The sequence below is a fragment of the Myzus persicae genome, unplaced genomic scaffold, assembly GCF_001856785.1.
Source record: "Myzus persicae strain clone G006 unplaced genomic scaffold, MPER_G0061.0, whole genome shotgun sequence".
Lineage (NCBI taxonomy): Eukaryota > Metazoa > Arthropoda > Insecta > Hemiptera > Aphididae > Myzus > Myzus persicae.
Window position 1 is genome coordinate 162461 of NW_019103960.1, and position 12202 is coordinate 174662.

At 25.0% G+C, this 12202-nt stretch overlaps 1 protein-coding gene across 2 annotated transcripts; it reads right to left on the reverse strand.

Annotated features, from left to right (window-relative positions):
* Positions 1–2466: 2466 nt before the first annotated feature.
* On the reverse strand, positions 2467–11061 carry LOC111036952 (mucolipin-3-like). Of its 2 annotated transcripts, none has more exons than XM_022319275.1 (13): positions 10464–11061; positions 7285–7472; positions 7025–7216; positions 6031–6181; positions 5759–5952; positions 5264–5360; positions 5069–5187; positions 4842–4991; positions 4575–4682; positions 4368–4490; positions 3528–3734; positions 2718–2875; positions 2467–2533 (listed from the first exon to the last, which is right to left on the reverse strand). In XM_022319275.1, exons 1-13 carry the CDS (start codon positions 10555–10557, stop codon positions 2467–2469), a joined length of 1848 nt encoding a protein of 615 aa, XP_022174967.1. In that variant the 5' UTR covers positions 10558–11061. The 2 variants fall into 2 exon arrangements, with proteins under 2 accessions (XP_022174967.1, XP_022174966.1); XM_022319274.1 differs by having other exon boundaries at positions 7285–7475; positions 10464–11059.
* Between the last annotated feature and the right edge of the window lie 1141 nt (positions 11062–12202).

Sequence of the window (12202 nt, forward strand, 5' to 3'; positions counted from 1 at the left end):
GTTTTAATAGAAGTATAAAAATTGTTTTTGTGGAATCTGTCACTTGATGGAAATGTGTATTGGTGATAAAATTAAATGGACTGTTAAGTGTAAGGTAGACACAAATGCCACCCTTTTTAAAGATCAAATAACTGTGTAAGATAAACATTGTATTATCTTATCATTTTCAAAAATATGTTGAGTGTTCCTACCAAAAATAACTTACTTAACAATTTTATTTGAAATTACAATATATTTAAAATATTTTATTGCAGATTTTGAACACATGGGGAAATAAATATAGAATATTTCCAAAATTACTTAAAGTTGTAATTATTTATACTAAAAAAATTTTCTTTTTCTGTAAATGGCGTAGTTTTAAAAATAAACTATAAAAAGCCAGAAATTGCTTTCACAGCAATACGTTTTGAATGTACCACATGTCCTTATTTTTTAATTCAATGATAAATAATTATCAATGAAAAAAAATGAGAAGGATAAAAACAATATTAATTTCAAATACATTTATCAAAAAAAACAGGCTATGTAATTTTGATATTTTGAAATTGCTGTAAGAACCACTCATGTTTTATGATGATCTTTTAGAAATTAATGTTCCATCTTAAAAATACAATTTTAACCACATACATGAAAAAAATATGAAACCGCTCTGCTGTAGAGAAGGTGTTGAGTGTACCTCACATTGAAGTCATTATATGTATGTGTTAAATTTGAAATAAATGATAAATCATTTCATAAAACAAAGACTGTCAGTCAGCCTATATTCCTAAATATATTCTATGATTTCTATAAAAGTAACCTACTATAGCAAATACAAATAAAGTAGGCTGAATTAATTGAATTTTGACAAAAACATATGGTTTGAAAGTATAATTATTTGTATAAAATGTAATAATACCAATGTGTTAAAATTTTCAAAAAGCCACGAATAATATTTTTCAAATTATAACAAACTAAATTGGGAAAAACATTTTTACCAACATTTATAAAAAAAATGTTAATAAGGTTAAAAAAGGTAACCATGGTAATTGAAAAATTATTTTGATGATAAATCCGGTTTCACTGCTACATGGCGTGTCGTGTTGTGTGAAGATGTGGTAACTATGATTACAATAGCTAAACATAATATTGGTTTAAAAGTTGAGCTGTTGCCAATTTTTGGTACATTCGGTCACAAAACGGTTATTACATGATACTATAAAAATAAGGTCCAATCACAAAATGATATGATAGAAATGCCATAGCTGTGAATGCGGCTATATATTTAAATATTAACTAAGGTAAGCAAACAATTATTTTAATAATTAAATTTAAAAAATAACATATGTTCATATCAGTTTTTTGTTTAAAACACAATAGATGTGTTAAATTTGAATTCAATGATATAAAATCAGAATTAACTACTTACATGCAACCTTGTTTATTTTCACTCTTGGCTATAAAAGTTGAATTGTTTAAAAACGCTTAACTAAAAAATAATTTGTAAATTATCCACTATTTACGCTAATTTTTTTTAGAGTTCCATCAAAAAAACATAAATAAATTTGTCTAAACCGATTTTCTTACAAACATTTTTTCACCTACATTTTATTTTAATTTAACTCGGCTATTGTAAAAACTACTGGTTATTTTCATCTACCAAATGCATCAACTAGATTCACTTTTAAACCGGAAAAAAACTCAAGTTAAAAATGAATGCATTATTTCGCCAACTTATAGTGTATATAGATTATTAACACACAAAAAAACACACTTCATTGTAAAATTAATACATTCATCGGTCAGCTCAAAACCTAAAATAAAATTATCTGGAGATAAATTAAAATGTATTTATGCATAAACACATTATTTCTTCTAGCATTGAAGGAGCATAATTGAAATCTCAAGATGGCAATAAATAAAATATAATATTACAACAATTCATGTTTATTTTAAATGAAAAATCAAATATAATATGATATAATTCATAATTTAAAAAAATATATATGACATGCATTACCAAACAATTAATCGAACATTATAATATAGTACATATTACATATTAAACAGTAAGCATAATTCAATTTAGGTTAACAATAATTGACTTATAGGAACGCCTCATGAAAGCAAAATTAATTATTATGTCTATCCTCTCACATTATTCACCAAACAAAACAAAAACAATAACGTGTTTAACTATAAACATTATAACAAACCATCAAGTGGAATTAAGTATTAAACATAATGTACCTATAATAGTAGTTTATCTTATATTCCTACCAGATCACTATCTTATGTGACTAAATTAATTTAATAATTATAGTTCAATTAGTGAAGTGCATTTAGGAGAGGATACACAGTGAATCAGTCTATAATATATATGTAGTATAATAAACATCTATAATATGTGTATAAAATATAGAGTTTAGATATTTATAAATATTGGTAACGAAACCATAAAATTAAAAATAGATAGCCATCTTCAAATCAAATAATTAAATGTCGGCTTCTTTGATAAATAAACAAACATGTTTGGCGTAAATTTTTGAAATTGCTGAAAATAAAACTTGTTAAATAAAAAATATGTCACCATGAACAATGTACATCATTATTCTCATTGTCAAATTGGAATAACGTCACTTGTATGTCAATTATTGTTTATAATATTAAATTCGATTATTTTAATTCCTTTTTTTTATCCTTTAAATCAGATATAATTATATTAAACTTGAACTTACATACAAAAACTACAAAATATTCTCCTAACTGTTTGGGCAAAAGATATTTGTGCCCAATTATCAGTCTCTTCTGTAATATCAAATGATGATGTAGGAAATGTACCTTCAACCATAAACTGTTCCAGGTCAGTCTTAGGTTTATTATTACGTGGTTGGTTCTAAAAATTAATACATTTAATATAAATTATAAAATAACCAATCAAAACTCAAAAGTATAATACATTATTGTTTACAAATATTTATGAAGGTCAATAAAAATTTATTTTTTAAGCAATTTAATTTCAAAATGTTCACATATCACTGGAAAGCATATAATTTTTAATATTATTAATAAAACTTATTTTAACTTCAATTATGCATACCACCTATGAGCAGGGGTCACTAATTAATACTTTTGAAGGTATGTAATAGAAATTCAGGAAGTGTTCGGGGGCCATAAAAATTTAATATTCATATTTAGCTAAATAAAGTAGGTAAAGGTAAGATCAAAAAATAATATAAAGTTGAAATAAAATCTCATTGACGTAGGTACCATAAGGATTTAAAAAATAAGTATCTTATCCTTTCAACACATCAAATTATTCCATAAATGGACGGTTTACAAACCTCCAAATAATTACCCCTGTACTAGTGGAATGCATACCACTTATTTATAACTGCAATTTTAAAAATTAAAAACAAATCTAAATGAATTGAACTGTTACATTTGGGGAAACGCCAGATAAATATTTAATACAACTTAAAAATGCGTGCAATTTTAAAATACATTAAACAATGGAAAAAAAAATGTTTAAATTAAATAGAATTTACCTTAATTGTTTCATAGGAGTCAATGATTACCGATAGAAAGAGATTGATAACCACATAGATAAACAGACTTATAAAGCAATATAAGTACAAACGACTAAACCACCACAATAATGAGGATTTCGTCGCCATGATTGTAAATGTGGCATACATATCATCACCATTGATTAAAGAAAATAAGCATTCAGATGTACTTGCCAATGACCGGAACTAAACACATAAATACCCTTATTAAAAAATGTTTTTAAAAAAGGTATGAATCTTTACTATAACTATTATATATAAGTATATAAGTATTTATGTATTTTAATGCGTTATTAGAATGAAATTAATCATTTCTGTGTGTTTAATAGTAAAAACAAAAAAATATACATAAATTATTAAGATTCCTGTATTCGCATAATATTAAATATATTATAATTGATACAATATAAATAATGTATTATCGTGTTTTGTATAACATTTTAATATTTAGCAATTATCAACTTTAAATGAATATTTAAAAAAATGTATTTTAGAAGAGCAAAACAAGACATTTTTTTTTTTACATGACTATTAAGAAAATATTTATTTATTAGATAAATATTTTAGATGTCCACAGATTAAGACTTTTAAACTGCAATACATATATATATCGTATTAAAGTAGTACAATTTTTAATGTTTAAAATCTACTAATAATTTTCTACGTAGTTATAATAATTTTTAGTATGAAAAATAAAGAAATAAAAATGGATAATATTACAACAGGCATGTTTTATTTTAATTAAACTGCTCGCAAATTATGGCAATTTTAGAAAATAATTTATAACGTTTTACTTATGACTTTGACATAAACACTTACTTTCATATGATATGGTCCTAATACCAACCAACCACAAAATGTAAAGCCAGCATACAATAGAATAGCACATAAAATGAACCTTGAAGTGTTTGGAAAAGCTTGCCGTAATGTTAATATTACACCCTAAAAATAAATATTTAAATATATCTCTACAATATAATTTACTATGAATAATGATCAATAAAACATAGCATAACTTAAACTTACATTGTAAGTTTTAAAGAATGTTAGATATCGAAGGACTCCAAACCAGACAAGCAAATTTCCAGTCCCAAGTAGTACACTACATAAATTCCATTGGTCGCCAATAAATTGCTAGAAACATTTAGTTATTTAATAATACCTATTATTTGTATAATATTAATACTTAATATAATTATAATAATTCAGAGATGTAATGAGTAATTTTAAATGTGTGTTTGTGGGGGGGGAGGTTACACAACACTACAACACAGTGTCATTTTATGATATTACCTTTTTCTCTATACGTTCCTTTATTCCTGAACCACATATAATCAGTATGTCATTGATGATTATCATTATATACCACAAATTCCAAAACTCCCACCGTGCTTTATAACTCAATGTCGACTTTAGCATGTCTTCAAAATACCTTACTGTTTCCTGTGGTTTAAAAAATAAATTTTATTAAATTACAAATTACATATTACATTGGTACTAAACAAAATTATTGTACTTACATACTTCAGTAGTTGTGCTCTCAATATAGCCCTTGTACATAGTATCATTGAAATAGTACACACTATGATAACAAAATAATTTAATACACTTCTCAAAAATGACTCGACTTTGTTGTCAACTGAAATAAAAGAAATATAATAATATTAATAATAATACCAGTTTAACATACCATAAAAACTATTTGCTTAACTTACTTATGTATTCAACGCTACCTTTACAATTTAACCTAAAAGGATTAACTTCCAAGTCTACCAACACTTGACCATCCATATCTTCATTGTTTAATGTTATCTGTAATAAAATTGATTAAATACATAATGATAAAGATTGTTTATCTAAAATTTTAATACCTCAAATCTAAGATAAATAAATAATTTATTTTATATTATTATAACAAAATACATATTTATTATACAAGAAAAATGTATATATAATTAACCGATCAAAAATAATAATATTTTTTTTTTAAGTACAGAAAATACATATTTTTTAAAACATCAATTTATAAATAATGTTTTTAATAATACAAAAGTACCTGAAATTAAAATTATTCAAAATGTCTGAAAATTTTTTATTTTACATGTTAAAAGCTTGTGCATATTTTGGAAAATTTCATAACATGAACTTATCTAGTAATGAAGTAACATTAATCTACATTTTTAAAAAAATTAATACAAAATCATATTTACTTGAATTTCGAATTTGTAACAATCGGGAGGAGAGTACTTTCCGGCAACTCTGAAGTTAACAGTTTTTAATGCAAATTTTAATTTAGCTTTCAATAAAGATGAAAAATAGATTGTCTTGTTGTGTTGTGTTAAATAATCTTTGATCGAAAATCCTTTAGTTTTTATATCATCTGTTATAGTGACATTCAGGCATTCTAAAAATTAAAAATTAAATAAATTCATTTATACAATAACCGAAACATAGAATTCATAACAGCACATATTTCAGTTACCTTGTATTATTTCACCATCAAATGTGTAACTTTCATTGAAACCAAACACACTACCTTCTTTATAATGAACAGTACAAAATATTGGATGCACAACCTTGTGATCTTCACTTAGATATGAGTATGATCCAATTGCGTTACTGACGTTGGCATACTATATAAAATATAATTATATAATTATTAACAATAAAATACCAACTTTCATTACAATAATTACAAAAATACTACCGATACGTTTTTCATTTAAAAAAAAATGTCCATTCATTCAAATTCTACAAAATAGAATATATACAGGAATATATTGTAAAGCTAAATAAAACATATGCATAATAGCAAAAATGAATGTTGTACATCTACAATCTGAAGTTCAAAAACTTAGCAATGAATACTATACCTCGTGGTTAATTAATAAACATTATATCTTTTAATTGTCTATCAATAATTAAAAATAACATGTAATAATTGGTATTTTAACAACAACAAATATTATTTAATTAATATTTATTATTATTTATTATTTAATATTATTTATTCAAATTAAAATAATATTATAAAAAATGATCAACTAAAATAAAAAAATAAAATAAAATCTTTCAATACTAGCATACAAATGTGAGATTAACTATAACTAAAACGAATAATAAACAAAAACATCAAATATTAAGAATTATGGTAATTAATATGTTACTACTGCTTATGTTTATAATGATAAAATACTGTTTTCATATTTTTATTGATTTTTGGATGGCACAAAATCTTAATAAAATAATTTTTAACATTAAATTTAAATAATTAATTAAATATAGATATAGGTATTTAAATACCTATGTACTTAAATTTTTAGTAATAACAAAAAAATTCTAAAAGTGTCAGCAAAAGAATCTAGCATTGCTTTATGATACACTAAACTATTAATAGTTGTTGTTGTAGAAACAGAAGATAGTTAAGAATATTTTATAAACAATAATTAGTTACAATAAGTAAATTTTATACTTACACCAACCACAGCATAGTCAATTGTTGAATAAAATGATTCAATATTGTAAATAGCTAATGGTCCCAGTGCAGGAGGATAAGAGACTATTTCTCGTGCTGGGTCCCATCCTTTAATAAATAAATGTGAAAATGTAATTCTATTTCCCCATGTATAATTTACATGACTGTAACGAGTATGAGCAAACAATGAAAGCTTTAAAAAAGTACATATATATTAAATACTGACAGAAGTAATAAAATATTTATTATCATATCCATTACTTGAAGTGTAACCAATATTATTTTGATAATTTGGATCACAAATTTGTATGGAAACCTCCTTCTTGTTTTCCATTTTTCAATTGGATTCATAAAGAAAAAAGATAATCGATTTCGCATCTTCCTCTCCAAAAGTACATATTCATCTGAATAGGGATGAATGTATTCTTCAGTGTCCAATAACAAATCTGCTTCTAGACAATGACAAACATTGTAAACCATAAGTCTTATAGTTTTACACACAATTTTTAACTAGACCGCTAACTTCAGCCAATAAAAATTAAAATATTCTATTTTTTGTTTTATTTTTATAGTAAAATATACTCAATGTTCACTTATTAGAGTACATATTAATTGCAAAATAATAAATTAGACACAATAGATACTACTAGTTAAGTACCAATATTATGTACAAAAAACGATTCTGAGTGGAGACTGTCTACAATATTATTAATAGTAGGTATATTCTATGATGGTATTGTGATTTGTAGTTAAATTAATTTATTTTACTATTAGGCAATAGTACTACAGTTGGTTAAATTAATTTTTTTAGAAAAATTAAATTTGACAATGTCATTGTGTGTCCTACTCTAAAAGTTTCAAGTAACCACAAATACAATTTTTAAATTACAACAAAATAACTAAAATCATTATTCTTGGTTTAAATATGTAATTTTGTCTAGATTTAACCTTAAAAAAACTATGATTATATTTATTTTAAATTTTTTAGTTACAAAATGAACTATTTACGTGGAATCTTGTTTTAAATGGATGTATATATTTAACTACAATATAATTTGTTAATTTTCAGTTTTATAAATGTTGTCAAAATTTGAACTTTAAATGCTAATAAAAAAAATCTTGCTTATATATTTTGAATACATTTAAATTTATATTGTAACAATGTATGAAGGGCCTTCTATAATTTTAGGAGCCTAATTTTCAACATTTTTGACTAAACAAAAAAGTTTTATTGACATTTATAGAAAAAAAAAATGTTTAATTAAAAATGTAACTCAAACAAGTTGAAATATTTTTTAATTATAAAAAATTATCAGTGTTAGGATATTTATGACCTTAAAAACATAAAAAACATTAAAAATGCATGCAAATATGCCTCTAAAAATCAAATATGACATTTTAAATGTTATTACTACACAAATATTCAAAAAATATGAACTTGCACTTGCAATGACGTGTGTAATGTACATTTTTTTAAGATGTAATTTTTACTCCATATAGGTACTTTACAGAATACTGAATAATACAAAACATTTGTTGAAAATACATCCTCCCCAAACAACTTTGTGTAGTCGAGCAGCATTAGAACTATTATATTTGGGCATTCTTAGTGAGAAAAAAACGCATTTTAAGACTATAATCATTCGATAACACTTCAGTCTACCTATAGCACACCATACACTAGGTAATTAAAGATTAGTTAAGTCACTATGCTCGATATAGGCATCACCACTCAATTGCGATCTTAAAAATAATTAATAAATGTATAGGTAATAAAGATAAGGTTTTTAAAAACTACACGTTTTATATATTCTAGTTAAGGTTACCTATGAAGCCAACAAAGCCTACCTGGCTTCTTATGGGTTAGTATAAGATTATTTTAGTAAGTTTTAGTTTTTTTGATTTAAAATAGGTACATTTATTTTCTTTTTTTTATAAAAATACATACTTATTTGCCTACAGTTTTTTTTTCAAAATAAGCAAAATAAAATTTAATGTATCTGATTCTATGTCAAATGAAATAAATTGTTAACTTGATCTGCAATGTGCAAGACTAAAAGAAAAAATATAAAAATTGTATAAACATTCTAACCATAAAAATCAAAGCATTATTTAAACTACTTATTGTGTACACACAATAAATATAAAAATACCCATATAATTGTAAAATCAATACATTTATCAGAGCACTCAGAATCTAAAATAAATAATACCTATTTTACATGTCTATCTACATTAAATGTACATAATATTATAATTTTACATTAAACTATTATTTTAGATTCTGAGTAAAGAGATCTATTGGTTCTACAATGATATTTCATTATTCTGTGTTCACATTTTTAAGCAAATATATAAGTCAAGTCAAACAAATCTGTACCTCTATAGGTCAAAAAATCGTCACAAACTGCTACTTTAGAAGGTCGTTTTTTGAAATTCTCAATAGTTTTTTACAAATTTAAGAAAAATTACCAAATAATATTGTACATACTATATATCTATTGTTTTTAGAGCTGTTGTCTCAAACAATTGAGTTTTACTAGTAAAATTAGAATGAAAACAGTAAATTTTGAAATTTTGTTTTAATTATTAAGTTGTACCTTACACTAAAAATAAAAGAATAGTTTATCATCTAATCATAACATACTTAGGTAAGATTATTTAAATATTTTGAATTCTTGAAACAATGAACAAATTTTTAAAAGCCTGATCTTTTAGACTGTTTGTGCTCCGGAGTTAAAAATGTGTTGTAAGTGTATCTGAACGTGATTGAAAAATTGTCTCTCTTTTTAGACATTGGAAGTTATATTGGAGGTGGGGGGAGCAAGAATTTCATTATTCACATAAATAAATAATTAAAAAACATATTAACTAATTAGCATTTATAATATTTATTGAAAATACTTTTTACTATGAAAAAAATCATAAGATATTTTATATTTCATAAAATACATTTTGAAAAAAAATTTTATCGAGCCTGGGAACTTAACTGCATTTTGTTCCTTATTTGTTGGTTATATTTTTTCTGAGGCAACAGAAATTGAACATCAATCTGTTTTTGATTATTTTTATTTTCCAGCTATATTTTCTATATTTGTCAGATACCTATATGTATATTATATTAACACACACATCGAGATATCAAGTTTGACCTAAGTTTCTATATTTCATACTTCGAAATTCATTATTTGTTCACCTAATGCATTTTTATAATTGTTATTAATGCATCAATATATCACAAGACCATAGTCATAAGACCTCAAGAAATTTACAAATAAGCACATTTACTGCACAATGCCACACATTGATATTATAGAATATAGATAATACATCAATGATGAATGAAAACTGGTATTAACTAAGTATAAAACGAAAAAAAAAATAGTCAAAATCAGCAAGACCACTCTCAGTGGTTGCGCAGTAAAAATTCAAACCCATACCAGAATCGTTGAATAGATCCACATTGTTCGATCCGCCCGACAGATTGGACTGGTCGGTGAGTCCATGTTTAGCATTATCTTGTGCACCGTTCATAGTGATAGATTGCCGTCGAAACGATCGCAAACACCGACGAATACTGTTGGTCGTGTAAATCGCAATAAAATTGGACCGTAATTACATCGTCGCCGCCATGTACCTATAAGGCGCGGCCCTCACTCAACCTGTTCGTTATGCACTGATACATGTGATCCGTCTGAACGAAAAAGAATACGAAAATGCACAGTATAATGTCGTCAATAACGATTAACAACAGGTGACGATAATCGAGATTAAAAAAAAAAAATGGTACGATCACAAACGACAGTTTTTGTGATTATTATTAATTATTGTTATTGTTATACAGGGCGATACTCTAACATATCAACCCGCAAGTCGATTAACTACTACGTTTTAAATAAGGTAAAAATATAATAATTATAATATCATTAAAGTACGGAAAGATGAGAAGAAGATTAACGCCTGCTTTTATGAATGTAGATTTACAATTATCGGCCCATGGGGCATCTAACAGGTAAAACAATAATTATGGAAATGCGCGAGATAACGTGTTATCAAAATGAAAAAAAATCATGACATTACCGATATCAGCGGCGAGGATTATATCATTAACATCATTACCTACAATAATAATTATTATGTGTCGGCGAGCAAGTGCGACGGAGCCACGGAGGTATTACATAATAATTGTATCATGACGTTTATTATTATGATATTACTCCGGTTTATGTTTAAATAATAATAACCTTCATTTATGATTGATTTTGGAACTTTAACAAAATAACAATTTTATTATAAAAAGGGGGATGGTGTTATACCGCTCTGCTGTACAAAAGGTGTCGAGTGTAGCTCGTTATTGAGGAAAGTCACTGCCATTTTTATGTGAAATTTTAATTTAACGATAAATCATTGCATTTCAAAAACGATTCTGAGTTTAATTGTCCCATATAGTCGTCCTTTTTTAAGTAAATTGTATAATATAATTTATATTGCTATTATGTATAGTAAATACTAAATAGGTGGATAGGTTTCTATTTGATATTTATACTATACTTTAAATTATGGGTAAAATCTAGAGAATAAAATATGTGAATATGTGATGGATGGATCATTATCATTTCAAGTATATATCCTATTTATGGCCTACAAGGTAGGTATTAAATATAAATTAAGAAATAGAATTATTAAATAAACTTATTTGTACTTTGATATACTAAAACAGACATTTTTAATACGTATTTTAAAGTTAAGCTTGAGCATTATAAAATATAGACTATAATATTTGATGTACGCATTTATAAATATCATAATTTTATTTGGATGTTATTTTTTTTGTTGAGTTAAAAAAAATCATTGTTTAAAGTAGAATAAACTAGATAGTAGCTACATGAACTTAAAGTTGAAATCGTATAAATTATGCAAATTAGCGATGTTCAGTCGTCGAGGGCAGTTAACAGTCCAAAAAGTTGGCTGCCATCTGTAGTTCCAAAGCGATTTGCGGCTTAAAGCTCGTAATTTGTAGGATTAAATTACAAAATCACTCCTAAAAGAACAATTTTCATATTATTATGATACTATAAGTATAGTATGATGAGTAATTATAATAACAACCTTTGAGGAACCATGAATTAAATGCCCAAGCTTTTTTACAAATAAAAAAAAACATTTTTATCGACAATAA